The sequence below is a fragment of the Chaetura pelagica genome, unplaced genomic scaffold (genome assembly GCF_000747805.2).
Source record: "Chaetura pelagica isolate M959 unplaced genomic scaffold, ChaPel_1.0 scaffold115, whole genome shotgun sequence".
Lineage (NCBI taxonomy): Eukaryota > Metazoa > Chordata > Aves > Apodiformes > Apodidae > Chaetura > Chaetura pelagica.
In genome coordinates, this window is record NW_009953761.1 from 1,098,933 (window position 1) to 1,122,802 (window position 23,870).

Genomic DNA, 23,870 nt, shown 5'->3' on the forward strand with positions numbered 1-23,870 from the left:
GGGTCGGGTCAGCGCTCGGCGCGGTCACAGCCCCGCGCCTCCCGAGGTGGACGGGAGCGGGGTGGGTGCTCCCCTCTAGAAGCAGCAGCAGCGCTGTCTGTGGATGTAGCGTCCTCGGGAACTCGAGAAGCTGGCTGGAACTTGAGGTTTTTTCTCAGTGGAAGGTTAATCTCGGGAGCGCAGCTACAAGCAGAAGCTGCGTCAGGGGAGAAGGTGAAGCCCTCGTTTCCTTTAGAAACAGCGATTCAGTTCGGTGTTGCAGTGCGGAGCGAAGGAAGTGGGCAGGATGTGAGGGATTTGCACAGTTCGGGTCTCTGTTTTCCCTCATGTCAGTATTCTGAATTACTGGTTTGGGTTTTACTCTTAAGTAGCTTGTTTTGCTAGAAGCAGGATTCAGTTCACTGATAGCCTGTAAAGAACAGAACTGCTTTGGTCAAGAATAACTCATGTCTGCGTGTACTTGTAATTGGAAACACAGCAGGACCCACGTCTAACCAAGCTAAAAGTAGGGTTAGTGGGGAGTGGGTCAGGGGAAGGAATGGTGATGCCTCATGTTCTACAAGGATGCAGATTCTGCTGACGTGTGACAGTCATGAAATGGTACTCAAAGATAGGCAGAGCTTTCCATTGACCCTATATATAAGCCTCTATGGGGTAGGGGGGTTTGATGGACATAGCTAATAGCATGAAGGTTGCTTTTTCCAACACAAAATCTGGCTATGTTGCATTTGTGTATCTTGGTGATCATTTCACCTTTGTAAAGATTGATTTTGCAGAGCCCTGGTTTGGGGTTTCCTATTTAAGTTTGGTTTCTCTTCAGCTTTTAACTTAGAATGTGTTTAGAGCTAGACTTTTTTGGAGAAGTTGTCACAAAGGGCTTGCCTGACCTCTGCAAGCCAGCTGTGTATCTCTGACATGAGGAGTGGCTGCCTCTCCAAGTCCACAGACCTCAACAGAAGCATCAAAGGAAGGAAAGGCAGAAAAAGCTTCAAAGCTGCCTGGGCTGGGTTATGTTTGGTTTGAGGCTGCAGTGCCAGTAACATGTATGTAGTTTGCTCAGGGATGGTACTCACAAGGCATCCTTAATTATTGTTGTGCTCTAATAACTCCCAACATTTATGATGCTTAGGTGAAAAACAGTGAATAGTCTATACCTGTACTTACACTTTTTATCTATCTTGTTAAAGTTCCCAGTTGTAAACAGAGGGAGCCTTTTCATTCATAGCCTGACTGTAAAAGTTAATTGCACATAGAAGGAGCCCTCCATGAACAGGGTTGGTGTGGATAATGTTGAGCCTTTCTGTAGCAAGATTGGGGACTTTCTGGTTACACAAGCATTGTGCACTTCTGATTTCTATTTTTATGTGCAGTGTGCTGTATGGGAAGCTTACACATGACTGCTTTGGTTTTCCTCAGACATGATGTATGTGGTTAAAGAACAGGTTGCTGTTTTGTTTGTTGTTTTAAAAAAAAGCTGCATTGCTATTTAGGTGCCTATTTCTAGTGGTGGTCAGTGGCAGTTGCATCCTGCTGTAGAATTCAGTTGGTGCAGAAGTAAAGAATAAGAAAAACAGGAAAAGTTGTGGGTTTTTGCAATTAGAGGAGTTTGTAGCAAAAATGGATAACTTGTCTTTTGTTGTATGAAGATGTATGAGTGTTTTGTAGGCAGCTGAGCTATTATATAATGGGAACCTTGAAGAAGAAAAAAACCAGCCACTTAACTGGAGAGTGAAGGGAGTTTCACGTCAGTATGAATAACTGTTTGCTTTAAAAAACAAAATGCACTACATGAAAACCTTTTAGTTCTAGTGAAAACCTTATTTTGTGCATTAGCAGCAATTTGAGACTGAAAACGTTACTTTTCTCTTAATTCAGATTGGCGAGAAAATAATTGAGACAAATTATAAAAGAGAATTAAGGCTACAACGTTCCAGTTTCTTCTGTGCAATTGAATGAAGGTTCAGTTCTTTAAAAATCATAATTCAGCTATTTTTCTTGAGAGCAATGAGAGCTGCTAGATTTTGACCACTTCTATGGAGCTGTTGAGCTTCATGTACATATACCTGAACCCTAAGATGGTTCAGGGTTAGTCTGTATGATTTAGGATAATATATAATGTGGTTTTTGGTTTTGGTGTTTTGGGTTGTTTTTTCTTGGTTGTTTTTTTTCTTTTCTGTTACCTTTGGCTTTAAAGGTACCAGAATGATCTTTTTTTGTGTGTCCTGTTGATCTTTGTGTTCCTTACAGTGTGGTGGGTTAGAACAGACCATTTTACTCCATTCTTTAGAGAGGCAGATGTAGATCAGATGGATTATGCATGCTTGATACGCACTCACCCTCTACCCATCTCCTTACGCTTCCCTAATGCTTGGAACTTGATCGTCAGATGTCTTCTGGGCGTACTAGGGAAAAGAACATCTGAAAGGTTTACTGTGTGCATTCCCCTGAATCAAAGGGAAGAGACAAGAAAGGAGAGTGGAAAAAAAAAAAGAATGCGAGGGAAGTGGGGATGGAGGAGAGGATGACTTAGAAGCCAAGAGAGTGAAACACAGGAACAGGAAAGGTGCTACTAAGCTCCTTTGCAGTAAGGACTTCACCTTGAGTAACCTTGTGAAGTCAGAGTGCCATTAGGTGCTGTGCAGAATGGCTTTTAGCTACCAGAATTCTCTTGAGACCACTAAATTAAATTTGTGTGTGTGGTTTTTTTGTCTGTTTTATGAGCTTTCATTTTAAAGTTTGGCTTATGCTGGCCACTGCAAAAACAGTTTTGCAAGAGGGCAGGACATTTTTAAAGGGTAACCTTAGTGAGGAGATTGATTGTGTTGGGCTGCTTCTGAGATTAGTGGAGAGAAAGACAGAGATAGTGGGCTTTAAAGGCTGGGCACTGTCCTCTAGCTATCTAACCTTATCTATGCTAAAGGGAACTTTGAGAAACACCTCTTTATATCCAATATGTGCATTCCTTTCAGTAAGATTGCAAGCAGATTTTTTTCTTTTTAACCATGTGCTTATCTTGAGGAGTTCCTTTGAATGGAGCAGACACTCACAGGTGACAAATCCATGAGTTAACTGTCTTTCTTTGAATAATTGGCTAATGCTATATCAGTGTCAATACCTCTTTACTGTTAGACACAAATGATTCCATTTCTTCTCAAATAACCTTGAAATAACAGGTTTAATGTTAATTGTGCTTCCTGTTGTGTATCTTAATATGACAGCTTTGATTATAATTTAGGTTTTCTTCTCTTTTCTGCTGTCCTTTGCCTGCTTATCTTCTTTGGAATGTGGTTCTTCAACTATTCTGATAAACTTCTGACACAAGTAAAATCCAGTCTGTTTATATCTCTTATTTACTGAGCAATGCCCTCTGCTTAGCTGTGTGCAATGAGTGTCTAATCAGACATGCCACACAGTTGTAGACTGGGAAAGGGAAATCCCACTGTCATAAGTATCATTAGAAAAGATGAATAGCTGAGAGAATGACATGGATATTTTCCTCCTTATCTGCTTTTCTTACTTGTTTCCCCTACCCTTTAAAAACAACGAAACAATAACAACGAAAAATGAAAGTCACGTTTGCTTTTTGGAGATAGCACTTCCTGTCTGGTGTTCGCTGGAAGACCTGATAGTGGAGTTGGCGTGTGTTTGTGTAAGGAAGGGGAAAGCAGCTTAGAATGAAAAATATTTATATATTCTCGCTCTTCCTCCTCTGCCAGTCACTTATTTCTGCCCTTAGTTTTTTATCCTGTTCACATGGTGTAGCAGATAATTTTTTGGTTTTCCATCAGATCCAATTCAAAGGAGAAGGCAAGAACATGTGGGCAGGATGAAGTAGGAGAACCTTTCATGGCAATTAATGGGAGCCCGTTGTGAAATACAATAGTGGAATATGTGTAATGGAGTGAGAGGAAAAGAATGTTATTTAACTTGTTAGCTGTGTTCGTGCCTTATTAAAACATGGAAGGTTCAGCCTTTGTGAATGGAAAGCCTGTTGCCATGAATGCCTGAGCAGATTACTTATGTCTTTGGACTTAGATCAGTATGTATGTATGAACAGGAAAAATGGCAAATGTTTAATGGGATATTGAACTGTTCACTGAAGGAGAAAGTAATAAACTGTGGTTTTTCTCAGGCACCTTGGAAACAAGACCTCTTAGTTCTTGTAACTTGATAAATTGATATTTAGAGTCCGGAAGTAGAGAGTCTTTCTGGAATACACTTAGAACCCTCAATCCTTACTGCTTCTGGTGCATTTTTCAGTGAACAATATGAAGTGTTAACCATTATTAACTACAGCTGAAATGCAAATAGGTCAGTAAACTAGCTTTGTGTCCCTCTGTCTGTCTTCCCCACTCAAAACACCTGCTCACTCTTCCTCCCTGTGCTCTGAAGGAGGAGCAAAAATAGTACTGAATTGTTTGGAGCTCAGAGGGCTGCTCTCTTAAAAAATCCTGATGGTTGCGGTGGCTGAATCAGTTGTGACTGTGGGTGTAGGCTGTTTTTTGCTTTTAATCAGCTGCACCATTTCACCCATGTTCACTGAAGGGCAGCTGCTGTAGCAGATAAACCAAGGGCTGCTGAACTGCTCTCCTGGCAGGAGAGGGCATGGTGGAGAGAGGCTGTGCGCATGGCTACAAAATGTAGGACAGCAGCTGTGTCAGTCCTTTTGCCCTCAGCCCTTTCCAGTGGGGAGAGCTGAGACACATAGAGGTCCTGATTAACATAACTGTTTTACCTCTGGTACCGTAGGTTGAAGTATTTCTGTAGTACATTGTATTTGGAGCATGAACTAGGGAGGGAGCCATCATAGGCTGGATGGTTTTGCTCACGTACGCAGGGAAGACAGATTGCAAGTCTGAAGCTTCTGATTTTTTTTTTTGTTTTTCCTCGTTTCCAGAAGCTGTCATCATGATGGTGATGTAATGGCATTGGGTTAAGAATCAGAGGGCTGGTCTGCCAAGGGAAATTGCAGGGCTCTGGCAGCTGCTGGCTATAGATTTGATTTCTTAATCCTTGCCTTCTTATGCTTCTCTTTTTCCAGAAAAATCTGACATTTCCAGAAATTATCTTTCAGTTTTTCAGATACTGTATTAAATGTACAAAAAAAAAAAGCATCTGCTGTATCCTTCCTTTTGGGTATTTTTAGCCCATAATTCCTTTATCCTCTTCATTCCCTCATGTGGTTTCTGACCCTCCTCTCTTTAATGCCTGTCTCTCTTTGCTATTTTCTCTAATTACTTTTTTCCCTGTTTATTCCCTGCTTCCACTTGCCTATATTTCTGTTCTCTTCTTCATTGTTGAAGCTTTACTTAGTTCACTACTGTGCTTTTCTAGTTTTCAAGTCTGTAGTTAGATGGTTTTCCTGTGATTCTGTTATATTTAATTTCATGATACATTTATTGATCTCATTAATTATAGCATATATTAAAATAATATCTTCTATGAGATTCAATAATACTCTTCTAAACCTCTGTTTTGGTCTCCCAAATAACACCCATAGCTTTTACTTACCCAATTATAGCAATCAATTTCAAGAAAATTATTGATAATTACTGGTTATGGAAGTGAAGTTCCAATTTCTGGTTTAAAAGAGGAGCATTTTAGCACATCTGCAATATTGTCACATTCCGTGCTCCTTACTGATAGGGGAAGAAACGACAAAGGTCTGTGAAGAAAATGCTTTGTCACAAGCAACTAATTTCAGAATTGCTTGCTGTTGTTACGTGGCCAGATAAGAAAACTGAAGGTTGTGACTTTGTCTTTTCTGAAATAAACATTGCTGAACACAATTCAGCAGAATACCAAAATTCAGAGAGGGTAAGAGCTGTGTAAGAGTTAAATGTTCACAGTAAAAATAATCACATATAGGATTAGTGCTGTCCTCAATGCCTGCTAAACAAACTAATGCTTAATGTTAGTGTATTGTTAATTCTTGAACAACTCACAGAATTAATTACAGGAAAGAACCTCATAGTATCAGTAGCTCAAAATGGCAAAGTAGTTGGCTTTCCATGGTGTTGTTTTGTTGCTGCTCTTTGCCTCTCAAACTTATTCAAGCATTTGTGTATGTTCACAGAAACCAGCCTATTTGGGTAGGTTTCACAGCACCAAGCAAGTTGTTTTTATGAGAACAGATGATGCACAGAAAACTTGTCAGACCCTGAAGTTTCAGTTTCAGCAGCAAGCTACACCCTTTTTCCTTCTGCATTGCAGTGCCTACAGTAGGCTGCTTGTGAGAGGTCCTGCTGCAGTATCTCCAGCCCTGGTGATCTAAATATTTGGGCCTGGTGGAGTGGCCTTCCTGTTGGTAGCAGTGGGTTCCCGGAGAGCTTTATTCTGGTTCAAACATCAGAGAATCGCTTTTAGGCTGGATCTGGCCTTGCAGAGTGTCTGGCATAATTGAAGAAGAGAATCAGGATGGCAAAGTGTTGCTGCCTCCTTGGGCAAATACTGGGGCATGGCAGAGAAACCCTGTCCCTCTGGAGCTTGCTATAAAGTATCAGACTTCTTAAAAATAAGACACTGGCCTCACAGAGTCCAGTGCTTTTGAGGCGTGAACTGCTGCTTGATTGCAGGCTGCCCTCTAGAATCTGAACAAATGGAAAAATATGAGGAAAGAGGGCTCTAAAATTAAAAACACTATCTTGGTAATGGTTAGAATTACATTGTTGTATATCTTTAACTTCTTTAATATGGATGCCACCAAATGCCCAAGGAATGTCAGCTGTAGTTTAGTCTCATAAAGTTCCTGTATTACTGAGGAGTTTCTAGTGCACAAGAATAGCTGTAACTGTTAGCCCATGCCTAGTGATGAATGTCAGTTTGGAGGTTTGGGCAGGATGCAGGTTTGTTTTGGAATTGTCCTCTGAAGGTTTTGGATGGCCTTTCTTAACAGGAAGGCTTCATGCTGCATTTGTCTATTGACAGGAATTTACCCTTAACTGTGAGACTCCCTTTCGTGGATTATATGACTGGCAACTTCATAGTACTCTGAAGTCTTCCCTTGCATACATAGGTTAAAAAACCCCCAACACAAGAACACAGGTGTGTGTGGAAGGAGGGTTCCTTCCTGTCCAATCCAGCTGAAAGTCTGCAAACCCTTCATTATTAATTTTGTATTCAGCTGATATAACATGCAAAATAAATTGACAGTCCCTTGCAGCAAAAATGCTGAGCTGCTGCTATTGTGCTGTGTCAGTCCATGTTAATCAGGCTCCTCATTAATCAGGCATTCTGCTGGTTTGGTTTCACAGGTGCTACAGCAAATGAGCACTTGCTTTAGACTAGGATTACATAGCATAACCAGGGTAAAGAGTTGCCTTACCTATAGAAGAGATACCAGGCTTGTCTCCCGTAGGCTTCATCTGATTTTACTGATATCCACAATAAAAATTGCAATATATATTCAGTACCAATGTTCATAATTACTTCTTCCTCCCCCAAGATAATTTATTCAGTTATAAAAAATGCTTCTTTGTCCCAATACTAACAGAGTTCCACAGCTTGAATATGCTTTAAGGACATTTGTTCTTCTTTATCATTAAATGCTCGAAGTTCTGAATTCCAGTTAGTGGAATATAAAGTACTCACCTGTAGGTGGTTCATTGTGGTTCTTGGAGAAGACTAATTTCCTGTAGCTGCTTCTTCATGCTTATGGTGGCTTCCAGGTGTTCCTAACGTGTTCTTAGGTCTGCTCTAGAGATTCAAACTCATATTTCTTTAGCAGCCAGGATGGTTGATGCTTCATACTTGGTAGTTTGAAAACTGTCTCTTCCCTGGGTATTTAACTCAGAATTAACCAACCAGAGTTTTACAAAGTCTCAGAAATGTGTGATGTGACTAATTTCATTAAAAGAAAACAACTAGACCAGTTCTTGGAAGAAAATTCTCTTGAGTTATTAAACACTAAGTTATTCCTTCTTGTGTGGGAACTCCTCAAGCTGCTGGTTGCTGACAGGTGGGAGAATACTGTAGGAGAATGACTTGCCTGCCTTTTTGAGTTACTCTGCAGTGTTCTGTCTTTGGCCATGCCTAGTGGTGGCTTGTGGTTTAGGTGGGTGTTTCAGACCAGGTAAGCTCTTCCTTGAATGTTTCTTCACCTTTCACCCAGGGAGGATCTTCTCTTTGGCTATATATATAGTGATACCGAAATGAAAATAAAAACTAAATGTAAAACAACAGGGTAAACTCGTGCAATTGTGATGCATATCCTTGTGTAACTTGAAAGCCTTACATTTATATTGCTCAGTGATGATTAGGAAGGATGTAAAAGAATATTTCTCAGGTGCTCAAGTAGAATTTTAATAGCTGAAGATACTGGGTTTTTTTAGTTGCTTAATAATGGACTGATTAAAGCTATCTTTTCTAACCACTTCAGTACATCTGTTAAAAATGTGAGGATAGCAGAAGTACAGCAGTGATTTCTGCTGCTAGTGTTGGGAAATGAGATACTTCCTAACTTGGCAGTAACTTGGCCTAACTTGGCACTTGTGTTTTACTTCAGTGCTTTCGTTTTCATTACGGTGCAGGTGTCTAGTACAGCGTTTTGTGCTTTTTGCTGTTTCTCGTCTATTGTATTTCCTTTGGTAATCAAGTATGCTTTTCTTCACTTGTGAGATTTAATGAGTATTTTCTAGAGTCAGACTGGGGTTTTGTGTACTGCTGTCACTGACTAGCAGCCTTGCAAAACACTTTGTGCCAAAGGACTCTGTAAAGATTGATTTAAGGTGGGAGAAAGCATTAAAAAATCCCTAAGTTATGATGTGAATGGTATATGGGGCATCTTGTGTAACAAGAAGCACTTAAACTTCATATAGATGTTTGTTCACTGTTTTTGAAGCCCTAAAGTAGTAGTTTTTGAGACTGTGCTGTAATCACAAAACAAACTTTGGAAATCCTGAGTACTGGTGGCTTACATAAATCTCAGATCACTGTTTTAGTAAGTTTTTAACAGTTAAGGATTGCGTGGTTGTAACTTTAAAGCTTCCAGAAGAGCATGAGTATTTGATACATTTTCTGCTTTATTGAGCACTTGTATGCATGTCAGAATTTTAAATTTATTCTTAGTTTGTTGCATCAGATCAAAATTGACATGGTTACCATAGGGCTTTTTGCATCTGTAGTCTAAAAGTTGGCTTGTGCTTTAATTTCTGCTTTTTCCTGTGGTAAAGACTGGATTATTCAAGCTGTCTCTGAAGTCCTCTATAGTATGTGGAAAATGAACCTGCTAAATGTTTACTGTGTTAAGGTATGGCAGCTAATTCAGTCGCGTGTGGCATGCTTAGGAATTCATGCTCAAGTGCTGCATTTCATTTAGACTGACATAAACAGTAAATTCTGTTGGCTAAATGCCAGATGAATTCGCTAGGTTAAATCTAAAGTTGGGCTAATGCATTTTTATTTTTTTTTTAAAAAAGCAAACTGTAAGGAGTACTGCAGGTGAAGTATGTTGGAAGACCCTCCCCTCCTTTGTACATACGTCATGGGCAGAGGAGCGGGGAGGTGGGGTGGCCTGGGGGTGAAACCTAAGTACCTTGATGTTACCATGCATAAAATCTTGTGGGGTTTTGGTGTTTTGGGTTTTTTTTTATGGTAAAAGTTACCCGTATCTGACATTCTAGTGCATGCACAGTGATAATTCATCTGTGTGCAGTCTGTCACTTTATATAACAGCTAGAATGGTTCAGGACAAAGGAAGGAAAGCATAGCTTGGTGCTGAATTCTTGAATGTGACAGGAGAAGAAAGAAGATCCTTGTACTTCAGGGATTTTTCAGTTGCAGCGAGAGGCTGTTTTTCAAAGCAGTAAAAATGTTCCATCGCTTAGGTAATCAGTTGACTTACATTTCATTTTCTGGTTTCTATTAGCTGTAAGTTGTTGCCTGTGTATAACTGAGCAATAGTTCTAGTTTGACTGCATTGTAACCAGAATTGGCAAACTTACGGGAATTCTTAAGAGAAAAATCAAGTGGTTATTGGAACACCTGCTCCTGCAATGTTTGTTTTAACATTTAATTTCAGTCCAGTAACTGACAAAGCAAATCCTTTACTGTTGTTCATGAAGGTGATAAATGGAACTGTTAAGACTCCTGGGGCACAAAAACCCCAAATAAAAAGATAGTAAGTTTGAATTATGTGCTTTTAGATCAGTGGTATAGAAGCAATTTTACTTGATATTACTGGAGAATTAGCATCAAATGAAGCCTCTCAGTGTTGCCCTATTGTAAAATCATCACAAGAATTTGGGCTGAAGCATAAGAAAAGATGACTTAGTGTTACCATAGATGGAGCTACCTAATATGGCTTCTCTTTGTGGGCCCAGCAGTGCACTTGCTTCTCTGCAGAATGAAACAGCTGAATGTATATAGATGCATGTTTATACATATATATATATATATTTGCCTTTCACTTTCAAACTCACTCTGACATGACTTCTTTTAATAAGCAGACCAAATTACAAGTATTTTAGCATAAGCTTATGAGGAGATGCTGGAAAGGTAACTGCTTTTACAGTATCTTTTTATTTGTGTGTGGGCATGAGTTAATGGTACAGTTATTTATCTTTCATAAATTATATTTAGTGCTTAGATTTGTATTTCTTAAGAAGATTATTTTTTTCCCCCATGTAACCTTAACACTTAATGATTCTTCTGGCTATAAAGGAAACCCATATTTGACTCAGAGCAGTGTTGGAGCTGAGCAATGTATTGATCGGGTGTGCACAACTTACTGGATCTTGTTTCTAACTGTCTGGACCCAGCCTTTAGTGTGGTAGAGTTTGTTTGAAGTGAGTCTTGGAGTAGGAAAGGAGACAGTGAACATTGTTCATGGGAAAGGCTAATATCACTGCTTTCATCCCGTTCCCACTCCCAAAATACTTTGCTGTGTATTCATTGTTTTAGGCATCCTAGAAAAGACCTGTGACCTGTGCATGTACTCTATGCACAACATTTATGAGAGACTGTTTCCCTAGCTGGATGTCAACCATCCGGCTTTACAGAAGGGAATACTGGGAACCAGGATGACAAGAAGGATGTTAAAGAGGGTAAGGAGAAGGGTAGCTTAAAATTCAAAGCCATCAGCTCTTTTGATGCAGTTCTGTGAGATACAGATTCAGCTGAGCCACACTGCCACGTGTCAGCTGTGTAGTTTATAGAATGGCCAAGGGAGGACATACGTTGTAGGATACGTGATATTGAAGATAATGCTATCAGTAGGATTCATTTGGGATTGTTATTTACTGAGTCTCTGACTATGAAAGGATATGTAAGGATGCCACTCAAATGATAATTTGTCATGCTTCAGCTTTCTAGAATTGTTTTTGAGCATTTCTCTAGTCAGCTTGATGCTTCAGCTCTTTAAAATAAGCAAGACTCCTTGTTTTAAGTAATATTTCATCTTTGATATTGAAGTTACTTAGTAATACTGGGTCTAACATTCTCATCTTAATAGTTTGTGTAGTTCTACCATGTTAGTCTCCACTTGAAGCTTTCAAGAGTAGCTCTATTTTCAGAGTGAGCATCTCTCTCACAGGGCTGTTATACCTGGGCTGCCTCTTCTCCAAGGGCCAAGATTATGGAGTACAACTGCTCCACCATTTGAGTAGTCCCACCTTTGTGGCTTTGTGGTGTGAGTGACAGAATGCTCAAATGAGCCATGTCTCATTATAATAACATTCAGGGATAGGTTTTGCCTGTGTAAGAATTTTTTTGGCAAACTGGGTACTGTCAATTCTGTGTCTAATTACAGTTGCCATTAAGCACTAGAATTTTGATTTGAGAAGCAGTACAACTCAGCTGCCTTCCTCTAAGCAGAATTAGCTACTCGTAGTGATTAACATGTGCTTTACAAAAATCGGGAGCTGGCTGAATCAGCTTGAGAGTTGGTGAATTCAGCACTGCTGAAAGAAGATGCATTTGTTTGAGATTTGAAAACCTGATTGTGAAGATTTTCATCTCTCTTGATGCTTTATGTAACAAAACACCATGTGGTCTCAGGATCTGTAGTGTCGTCACTGTTTGCCCTTCTTGTTTTTGTTGATCGTGACCAACCACTATTAAACTCAGCGAACTTTGAATAGAAGCAAGTGGATAATCTTTAACGGGCGAGGCTTTGTGATTCTTGAAAGTGCTGCTGAGTTCAGGACCCGTGGTTAATAGTGGAATGCTAATGCTAATCTTGTGGCTGCCAAGAACCGAGAGGTATTTCTTCCGACTCTCCATCTGGGGGAAACTAAATAGATACATCAATGAAAGTGACACTTGTCCAGAAACAAGGCTCTGACCAAATAACCATGAAAATGTTTTTCTTGGAGTTGGAACAGCATTTAAAGAGGTATTTGTAAAGTTTTGAATTTTTAGATGCTTGATTTATTTATCTTCCTCTTTTTTAAATTATTTTTTAAAACTGTTTGAGCAAGTACTTGAAAAAGCTTCTTTTGAACCAAGGTGCTTGGCACTTACTAAAACTATTCCAAAATATTTCAAGCTAGAACTATCATACTGGTTGAGAGTACTGTGTCACACACTTAATTCACTGAAAATCTACGTCTTGAAATATCTTTACTGCAATATTTAAAATAATCCATATTATAAAATATGTACCATTGCCGTACTTTTTTCCTCTTTTCAAAAAAAATGTTACTCCACTAATTCTAAATCTAAGTTACATAATGTTAAACAAAAAATGAGGTTTTTAACACTATTTGAAATATGCTATCAAACAAGTGCATACTCATTCAGGTATTTTTCATTTATAATATATACTATCTTCTGTCTTGTTGCATTCTTAAAGAAAAGTTCGGTTAATATTTGCAAGTGTTTGGAGAGGCATTAAAATACAGCTTAGTAATCTGCAAGTTAAATGTATTAATCTTTTCCATATAAACAGTGAAATATGAAGTGCATGTTTTTGTTCTGGTTCCTTTCTAGTGTTTAAAAGTACCAAATAACTTGACAAATGGAAATAATTATTTTACTGAGTTCAAAATATATGATAGTGGGGGGGCGGGGGGGGAATGCCCTGACTCTTCATGTCACAGAGTTGTTCTGTGTACAGAAGGCAAATACTTTTCTGTGGGAGGAAGCACAGAATGTGTGCTGCATAACTTCTGATCTCTGAACTGGTACTTTTGTTGTACCACACCCTTCAAATCCAAATACCTTGTTCTTATAAATGTTTTGACAAATAATGTTTAATACATTTCACTTGATATTCTTGTCATTTTATGCTTGTAGTATTGCCTGCGGAGAACAGCATTCCTCTGTAAATGGTACATATTTAAAGAATAGAAGTTTATACATGGGAAAACGTTTTCTAAAACTTATTTTTAATTTCTCTCAGCAATTTACAGTTTCTGAAAACATGCTTGAGCTCTTAATTGAATGTTAGAAATGATACTAAATTAATTCATCTTAATGCTTAAGGAGCCAGTGTAATGGAAATATTTCATAATAACAATTGAAATATAATGCCAACATAGAAGTATGTGCTTGAGCAATATGTGTATACAGCAATGACCTGTGTCATTACATATTACTGAAAAAGTAAGGTATTGTCAAGATTTTTTCCTACCATGAGCCCATCTGTTCCACGAAATGTATAATTTAAGAAGTGTGATGGAGTATGAGTTTTTCTTTAACCTTTCTTTAACCTTTCTGCATTATTAAGAGGTTTTGCTATAACTGATTTCTGATAAACACAGGAGCATGATATAGCACCTCTAGTCATAAACCAAAATCTGCATCTGTTGATATACAGGGAATTTGAATTATTTCTCCTGTGTTATTTGTCCATTACTCAGCAAGCTACTTCCTCTATTTCTCATTTGCTTTTGTTTCCTCTAGTTTCTCCTGCAGAAATGCTGTTTTTCATCTAGTTGTTTTTCTGTGAATTAAGGCTGGCTGACTGACATGTCACTCTACATTGCAAATGAAGGAGAAACTTCAACCTCTCTTGCAGCTGTTCTTGGCTGATATTGCATAAGTCTGTATTTTCTTTCTGAAACTTACCCTACTGAATGAATGGGACAAATGTAAAGAAGACTTTGGCTTTCTCCAGGTTAGACACAGAATCTCTTTTGAGAGACAGTGAAGTTGTGTACAGCTTTCTGGAGGGAAGAGAAGCAATTCCTGGGTCAGGCATCTCATTTAAAACTTGCAGTATCCTGAGATATGGTGAATCTTTCCCCACTTGCACTCCTTGGTTAAGGGCAGTTTACAGCATACTGAGAAGGGCTTCTACTCTTGATAAAATTAAATGCTTCATATGTTTTCATTTTAAGTTTAGCTGCCAGAATCAAGTCCAAGATCTAGAGTTCAGGCACTGGAGCTGTGCCAAGGTGCTTTGGAAAAGGGATGCCTAATGTCTGTGTGCTGCTGGGGAGCTGTCTAGCACTGGGCAGATGGAAATGACGATTGTATGGGTGTGCAGGAGCTGCTACTTCTCTTGCAGTGCAGACTGCAGACAGGTGGCTGTGTCTGCTTGAGATCTGGTGTGTACCAGCACCTCTCATTCATACTGAACAAATTGTGTTGTGGCATCCTCTGTATTTCTTTTCGAAGCTTGGTTGTAAAATGCAGATGATGTGAGCCTGGGGGGAAAAGCAATTCTGAAGATGCTTCAGGCTCTGGTTATTGCATCAAGCTGAAGAAGGGAATGCTGGGTGCACCTGCTAACTCTTGGGATGGTTAAGATGGGCTGCAGCTGGTTAAAATACAAAACCAATACTGAAGGCAGGAATGGAAACTTCTATTTTGCATGATTGTGTTTAGGTCATCCCTATCTGAACTTCAGTAACTTAGTTTGTTTAAGACATACCTTAGTGACAGGGATCTAGTCACTATCTGATGGTATCAAGAGATAGCCCACTATAGTTAGGAAATAGTCATTACTGTTTAAAAGGCAGGATTTAATGAGTCATTAGATAAATATGAAAAATTAAAACAAGAAATCTGTCTGCCTCTGAAACCTAGTATTGTCTCTATTTAAGGGTAACTCTAGTTTAATCAGGTCTGGGTCTTTCCATGGATTTCAAAGATCCTTTCAAGTACCATGACATCTTTCAGTCTATCATAAGTAAGTTCTCCCAACCTCAATCTATGAATTGGTTCAGTGGTTCTTTTCTGCCTGTTTTAGTTAATCAACAGTGTCTTTTACAATGCTGAGTTCTTCAGAAATGGGGCTGAGAAACAGGTTTGGGGAAACTAATTCAAGGTAGGAGCTTATCTCAGTTGCTACCAGTGCTACCCTGTGACTCAAACATTCACTTACAAATATTTTTGTTTATAGCTGTCATGATTGCTTGTACTTGAACTGCTGATTGATGTTACCTTCTACATGCCCAGGGCCTCTAGCAATTAGTAGTGGCTGGGAAGTCAGAGAGGAATTCCCCGTGCTGTACCTTGTGTGGGATCAGAGTGCCTCCTCAGATGGGAGGCTGCCGAGGGTTGTTTTTGTAAGAAGTGACTTGTCCTCTGTGCTCGGTGTGGGACACTGCAGCAGTTGTTCCATGGCTCTACCAGTGAAGCTGGAAGGGGAGCTTTAAATCCTGTGTCACAGCAGGGGTTTCTTTCCTTCCTACAACTCAGGAGCCCTGTGGCAGGTCAGTGTGTTCATGCTATAGGAGTGGCCTCTGGGCTGACACCCCATGGGAGAACGAGCAAATATACCTCGGAGCTGCTCTGGACTCTCATGTGTTACTAAGTAAGTTACTCCTCTCAGACTTCTAATACTGGAGTTGGTTGTGTTTTGAGGTTTGTTTTTTTTAAAGCTGCAAAAGTTCAGGGTGTCATCTGAATGACATTGGTTTCTGGAAGATGAGGTAATCTTTTTCAAGAAGGGTTAGGTGCCTAGCAGTGTATACACAAGCTCAGACCTTGTTTTGTACAAAGGACTAATATATAAGAACAGCTAACAAAACCTATTTTGCTTAGATATCCACCAGAAAACAGGCATCTGCAGCATTAGAGAGTGGAAAGGAATGCTTTGTAAACTGGATGGCACTCAAATTTAGCCAACTCTGCATAAAGACGATTACCCAGATATTGAATAGGTATGAAATGATACGCTGTAATCTTTCCTTCGCAAATTGTGGATTAAAAGATTAAGAGTCTATCTTCTGCTGTTTACAGAATGTCTGGCTCAAGGGTGGCTAAATGTCAGTTGTGTCTGCCCTACGTGGCCACCACAGATCCAGCAGTCTGGAGGTGCTTGCTGTTGATAAGCGAGAAGATGCAGTCCTGTGAGGAATGAGGGCTTTCTAGTGCTCAGGGTTCCTTTAGAGGACCAGTAGGGTACTGAGGAAGGCTGCATCCCACCTGAAGGAGAACCAGGATTTCAGGATATATGGGCCTTCTGCAGATGACATGGACCTATGCCAGCCCTTTGCAGTCTCTTGCCTAGAAGGTGTTCCAGGGATCTCTTCAAAATATGCTGAGCCATCACATCTGTGTTCTGGCTGTTCTCTTTGGTTTGCAGCATGGTAGGATTACAGGAAGTGTTGTACTAAAGTGGGTAATACTTTTCTAAAGCCATAAAGCAGAGTCAGGTCAGATTAAAATCTATTTATCTGCCTTTAGGTATTTTTTTAAAATAATTTTTAAGCACACCTAATTGCATAGTTTTATGTACTTCCTGGGTATTTTGCATACTATTTCAAATCAGTATTGCTTTACCACTTCCTGCAGCAAGGAGAGCGTAAATATTTTTCATGTGGAGATACTGTGTTGGGATTTCTGCAGTCATGAGTCAGCAGGATTTGTGTCTCCTAAATCACTGAAGCTATGCCTGGATTAAGGCGCTTGGGAGTACTTTCCCACTCCAGAGTCTAGCTGTACCTGTTTCTCAGTACTTTGCTGAGTTGAAGCACAGGCATACATTAGATTCCTCTCATATCCTTGTTTCCTCTGGAGGGGGGTGGGAGGCACAGTCTGTGCAGAAAATGGTCCAGCAAGTGCCTGTTTTGGTGGTTGATAAAGAGAAGCAAGACTTCAGGATACACTGCACTGTGCAGTAAACCTGGTAAATCAGGTCACATTCTTACATGTTTCTGGAAATTCCCACACATGCTTCCTGAATGGGTGGAGGTACATGGGGCTTGATTTCTATATGTGAACGTTCCCATTCACGTATAATAATACCTTAAAATATATTAGAGCTAATTCAACCTGTTAAAGTGCACTTCTGTTTGACTGGAACATCAGGTCTTGAATTTCCTCTAATTTTTTTAGAAAGTCAGCAAAAGATGATAAACTGTGGATTCAGGCACAACTGAAGTAGGGTGTTTTGAATCAGGAGGTCTGGTATTACAAATTTGTGTAATGTACACGCATTAGAGCCAAGGGAGTTAATCTGAAAACTGTTCACCTACTTGTTTGTTGGTATTGCTAATACCTTTGAAGGCATTTGCCAGTGATTGCAGAGAGACTGAAATTATAGGAGTGTAAACAGACAATTGGATAGTCTGTGATCTTTGTCTATTTGCTGAGAAAGGGTGGCATTGAATTCTCACCTTGTTGTTAAACTTGTAACTGAGTGGTGCTGTTTTGGGGGTTTATTCTTATTTCAAAAGAATGGACTTAAAAATCATCCTGCATAACGGGGGTCTTGCCTTACCTTTTGTTTTTGTACTTTTCTCATTTGATCGTCATTGACTTTTAAAATAATTTCAGTAGAAGTTGGAGTAGGGAACATCTATCCAGACTTACTGAAGACCATAGGACATCACTGGTTAATTGCAGTGGTTTTGTTTGTAGCAATTTTACCACACTAGCTTCTAGCGTGATAAACTTCTGTGGGAAATGCAGGCTTAATTTCAAGTGTTAAATCAGAGTCTCCCTCAAAAGGAGAACAATATTCAGTGAGAAATGTAGGCCAGCTGTTATGCCATAGAAATAATTTCTTCATAAGCATGAGTAAAGTATTAGCTGATCCAAGATTTTCACTATCTTTTCAAAGGGAACAATTAGAAAAAAGGGAGGAAGTGGGAAAAGAGGAAGGAAGGGATTAAGTAGTTAAAAAAAGGTATAACAGGTGTAGGCTTTACAGAGGGCTGGGGACAGTGGAAATGGAGGAACTTAAATCCTTCATCCCTCCTTCCACAATTAGCACCAGTCAGTAAGACTGAGTATTCCCATTTCATGACTTCTGCAGCCTTAAAAAAAAGAAGGTATTAAGGGTTTAAAAAATAAGAGGTGACCTGTGACCCTTCTCAATTACAGGTTAAATTGGCTGGTTTTTAATTTGATGACTAAATCCTGCTGTGTGCTATCAGGGTGGGGTGGGTGGGTGTCAGCCACGGTCCTTCCTGGGCTCCTGCCCCTTTGTGTCAGAGATGCTGTATGATAATGAGAGTTTCAACTTCCCAGATGCTTGTCATGTCACTGTGCCAAACTGCTTCCTATACCTGTGTTCTTTTCTTATGTTAGGTGTAACTTTAAATTCTCCAGTGACTCTCTTTTCCTCCTCTCTTGATTTAATTTTGGAGTACATGGCTGAAAAATCTGTTGTGCAGTTAGAACAAGTGGGATTAAATGCTAGTGTGTTTTTTACTCCAAGATGGTGTTCTTGGCTTTGAGAAAAGCATTGCGTTTGAAAGCTATATATAAAGACTAGGGAACTGAATGCTCTTTTTATGAGTTAAATCTAAAATTATTTAACCCAGATTTCACAGAAAGAAAAAGTTAATTTCAGTTCCATGCTTCAGATAGTGAAACTCTAGATTGTCACATTTTATCACTTTGCTATATATGCTTTATGGCACTAAACATTTTTTCTCCACTTCCATCCTGGGGACAGCGACAGCATGCAGAGTGATGTTGTGTGCAGCTTTCTGGAGGAAAGAAAATCAATTCCTGGCTCAGATGTCACACTTAAAACTTTTAGGATGCTAACATGGTTGGTGGGTCTCTTTCCACTTGCAGTCCTTGGTCAAGGGCAGTTTATGGGATACAGAGGAGGGCTTTCAATTTCAGTGATGTTTAGTATTTTACACATACTCATGTTAAACTTGAATATAAAGTTGAGGAAGTCTGTGATTCCCAGACTAGGTGTTACTGTAAATGTTCTGGTTGGAAAAGATCTTTAAGATCATAGAGTCCAACAACAAATACAGGTGGTGTAGCATGTGGATGCAATTTCAGGTTTTGAGTTACAATTGACCTCACTCACTCTGTGAGCAGACTTTGGAACTCAAAGGATGTGCACAGAACAGGATCCTTCATCCCAGCTGCATTACTAGGTGGTCATCTGTGGATGATCTCAGGTAAGGGGATGCCACATGTCCCTCTCCAAGCATCAAAATTGCTTTAAGATGGCTCTGATTTCCTTGCAGAGTTCTCTGACCAGTAAAGAGTGGATTATCTGTTTGTTTATATCCAGGTACTTGATATAGGCCTTATATTTTATTTTGTCAGCATAAAAATTGGTAGAATCATTATAGTTCTCATTAAAAACAACTGGGGTTGATTTAGCAATCAGTTGCCTGTAAAAGAGAGAGGGTATCCTCAGAGGAGCCAGTGAGGACTGCTCCTTGTGTTTTGATCTTATATAATTATCTTCTTGCTTTTAAATGCAGCCTTCTGTCCCCTGTGCAGTGCACACAGCGTGATACCTCTGTGTATGCATTGCGATTAACTATAACTGTCAGGTTATTTCGAGAGCCTCAGCAGGGTGTATGTATTCTTTCCACTGAATACTTAGCTTTGCTTGCACATCTGGGGGAGAAAAAAAATAAACAAATTAGAAGTACAGTACATAATTTCACTAGCATCTTGTATAGCTTTCCGTTTTATCTGTTTTTCATGGAACTAAAGCACATGTCCTAGCAAGCCAAATTATAGATGCAAATAACTACTATGGAGGGGGAAGCACATAGATAGCAAAACTGATTGAGTTGTATCTGGTAGCAAGAGATTCTTCATTGTAGCAGGTACCTAATTGAAATCGGCAGAATTCAAACGAGAAATATTTGTTAGCCTTCGGAGCTGAGCAGAAAGTTCTCAGTGGGTTGGTTTCTTTAAATCAAAGGCTGGAAAAGGAAGTTGGCTAAGATCCTGTGATCTTTATTTAGACTATCTGAATGTCAACTCTTTTTTTTTTTTTTTTGCCTTTATTATGTTAAAAAGAAGTAATTGACTTACTGTGGTGAAAAAAAAACATTGGACAGCTTCTTGAGCCTGTCTTGTGCCTTTAGTGAGATGAAGAAAAAAATGGCCTACTAAAATAAATATTAATTTAGTCCTTGATGTCATCCACTGCCAGAATTTGATCTTCAGGTTATTAGCTTGGAGCAATTTTGCATAAGTTTGATACTGGGGAGGGGTTTGTTGTCAATAGACGTAGTTAAGAATGTAGTAATTTTAAGGCAGAAATAGTACTTTGCCATTTTTAGGTACCAATTGAAATGTAGAGAAGTAATGTAGAATCTAATTACTGTCGTCTTTTATTCAGTAATTAACAGGTTTGGTTTTGTTTTGTTTTAACCTCTTTTTTTTCAGCCTGAACTGTAGTTGAAGTCCCTGGGATCTGAGTCTGTAGTTTAAGATGGAAGTGTGCTGTGACAGAAATAGCTGTTTTCTATTGCAGTTTCTGGTGTGGTCTCTTTGCAATCTAGTAAAAATCAAGATTTTATATATATATATATTTATTATTTTTTTTCCCAAATTCAGGATATATCTGTCTACTGCCTTTAATGTTAGCATCTAAAGTGACCATGCATTGAGAAGGTACTTGAAAGAGAAAAATTGTAAGTGAAATAATTTTTGAACTCGCAGACTCAGAGGCAAAAAGATTCTGCTGCAGCTTACTTCATTATGTGCTTAAGATGAAAGGCACTTATTTCAAGTGCTTAGCTTGATTAAATTGAGACAAGAGGAAATTATTTACTGGGAGAAACTGTTTAAGAACTGAAACACTGCAAGAGGTGAAGCATGATAAAAAGTGTTTGGCTACCGTATGTGTTTCAACATAAGCAGTTAACTTATCGGAAGATCAAAGATGCTGGTGATCTGCTTGTTTAGTGGTACATTGTATTCTGCCCTGCGCGTTTCTCAGTGACCCATCTCGTCTTTTTCTCTTACATTATGCAGTCTTTGAACACCTGGGGTGCTCCTTAGACATGGCAGGCTTCCAAAGCCTGTGATTCTGAGTGTGAGGGGGCTTTCAATAACTGCTCCTCCCCGCGCATCCAGGGCTAGCAGGGGCATGAATTGATCCATCCCAGCGCAGATCCAGAGTAGCTTCGCAGAAATGAGGAATTTTGCAGCCTTTTCTCAGCTCTTCTCCCAGGAATGTAAAATTGTAACCTTTTGCAGGAGTCTAATATAGTGTAGTATCTGTTAATGAGGTGTTAAAAGTGGTGGCTATAGAAGGTTTTGAGTAACACAGTAGTCATCTTGATTTTCTTCTAGTGCTGTGAGAGGGAGAACAACATGATCTGAGTGAAGTGCACGTGGAATGCTGTGGTTGAGGAGACAGGAAGGGAGAAGAAGCAGGGGAAAGGGAGTTTGGAGGGTTATTTTCCTTGGATCTTCACGTAGATGGTTTCATTTCATAAAAGAGACATGTTTTAAAAAGCATGTTAAAAAAACAGCAAAACCCCGACCTTCAGCTATGGAGTTCAGTCTCCTTTGTTGTCAGGCAGGCGATTGGGTGTTGAGGTGAGAACATCGGAGATTAGTGGTGCTCTTCTTCTCCTCCCACCTTCCCCCTCCCCCAGATTTGGGGATGAAAGTAGTACATGTTAGGGTTTTTTATGTCCTAAATGATCTGAGAGCTCAAGAGCTTTCTTAGCCATAAATGGGCACTTAACGGTTGGCTTTTTTTTACAGGGTGGGCAAAGCAGAACATGCATATTAATATCGGTCCTACTTAGGCAGCTGACAGCTTTCTGTTGGATCACAACTCAGCTTGTAGGCATCTAAAAATAAATGAAGGCATTTGCTAAAAAAGCCCAATGAAGTTAATGGAAGATGGTTAATGAGTTTAGTGGGAATTGGATTTAGGATTGTATATATTTCTTCTTCATGAAGATATATTAAAATAGATTAAAGCGGGCAATGTTACTTATTTTAATTCTGTCTTAGAATCATATAATTTTTTTGTCATATGTGAATTATGGTGTTTAATTATTATCGATCATTACAGCAGCACCAACAATCATCTTGGGATGCCTCCATGACTTTATTTTCACATACATAAATGAAAATAGATGTAAATGTCTGGTGCCTGTCCTGCAACAGCAAAGACAGCATTTCAAGTGTATTTCTGTTTAGACATCTGAGTTTGCTGTCTCCCAGTGAGTTATTACAAGGATCTAATTAGCAGACATAGAACTTCTCTGGTTTTATGCCTACTCAGGCCTTTTTCGATAAAGAGCTTTGGAGGAATGAGGCTGCCCCTGAGCTTGTGTCCAGCTGCAGTTTTGTTAATTCTAATGTCCTGCTTAACTGCCACGTCGAGGAGTCATTTGAGACATTACTGATTTTCAAGCCCAACCCTTCATAAAACATTAATTTAGATAAGTCTAGGACAGGACTTGATACAGATTCCAGTACAGCTGATGTGCTTTTGGGGCTGTTTATGAAATGTCTCCCTTGATGACTGAATACGATGAGTACCATCGTGTGTAGTAAGTAACCTCTGTGAAGAAAGTGGTTAGTTGAGGTGTATGTGCTACGTGTGGTTACTGCTGTCTGTCCGTCTCCGGAGGTGGGAAGCTAGAGCCTGCTGCTGCATATGTTTTAATGTGTTGCTTCTAATTTACTTGCTATTAAATTTGCAAGTCAATACAGGCAAGGGTTGTTTTTTAAAATCTTCCCTTAATTTTCAGCCTGTTAGGTGCTGTTCTGTGCAACTTCCCCAGGTACCTGAAGGGCAAAGTGAGAGCTGTGCCCTTACAGGGTGTACATCCTGCACCGTACTGGGGAAGCAGCTGTGAGGAACTCTTATTAAATGTGACCTCTCCCATGAATAGGATTAGTTTGTACTACTCTGCTGGCATTACTGAATGAAGGAATAGTAGACTAGGACAACATAAATAAACTAAGAAGGATGATGCAGATACGCAAATGCTAAATTTAGGTTTAAGATGATTATGCCATGGCTCCTGGCTTTCCTGCTTTTCTGGGAGCAACACCTGTAACGTGTATGTGACACTAGTTCCTGGAGAAGATTGCTGTAGAGAATTGAAGAGGGTTTTGACTTTATCTCTGTGCCTTAAAATCACGTGATGCCTGATTAAAGTGCAGGCCTATACAATGGTGGCTTTAGGGGCTGGCTGTTTCTTGTGGCAGTGCTTTGTGGGTCTCATTCTGAGCTGTTACTGGTAGAGAAGATCACTTGGACCGACTGTGACTGTAGTGACTGTGTTCCATAACGGAAGAGTGTAACGTTTATTGAGAAATACACCACACTTAGGTGGGAGAAGAGTTTTTCCTAAATTATTAATGCATGTGCTGCAGCTTTTAAGACCGTAAGTGCTGTAAGGTACCATGTTAGAAGGAGTGAGCAGGCTTTTTCCCTGTTGCTGTAGAGGAATATCAGCTGGCTTGCTGGAAATCCGCGGGTTTCTGTGAGTGATCTGATGGCCGAATGTTTGTTTCATAAATGGTTCTTCGGGCTAATAAGGCCTGTGTAGGGGATGAAGAGGGAACGGTGCTGGTCTAGCAGATCTGTAGGAGCCGGGAACAGTTTTATCTGTAGTGTCCATCTCCGTGTGTGCGCATCCCGCTTCCACTGCCTTTCACAGGCGCAGCGGGCAGAGCTACCGCGTATGGGTTTCCTTCTTAGGGCTGAGCTGTTCCCGGGGTCCCCCCCCAGCCCGGCGCGGGGCGGGCGGTGCCGCCGTGCGCCGAGAGGTGGCGGTGTCGGCGCG

The 23,870-nt window shown here is 39.8% G+C and overlaps 1 protein-coding gene across 2 annotated transcripts in view; it reads left to right on the top strand.

The window, feature by feature from the left end:
• TSC22D1 (TSC22 domain family, member 1) overlaps positions 1-23,870 on the top strand; it is a 90,278-nt gene that overhangs the window by 62,933 nt on the left and 3,475 nt on the right. Inside the window, exon 1 of one of the 2 annotated variants that reach the window (XM_010000849.1) lies at positions 11,830-12,331. The exons of the other annotated variant lie outside the window; for it this stretch is intronic. Within the exon in view, the coding sequence (XP_009999151.1) occupies positions 12,246-12,331 (86 nt within the window). The 5' untranslated portion in view covers positions 11,830-12,245. Of the gene's footprint in view, positions 1-11,829; positions 12,332-23,870 lie in introns of those variants that run through there. 2 annotated transcript variants of the gene reach the window in all.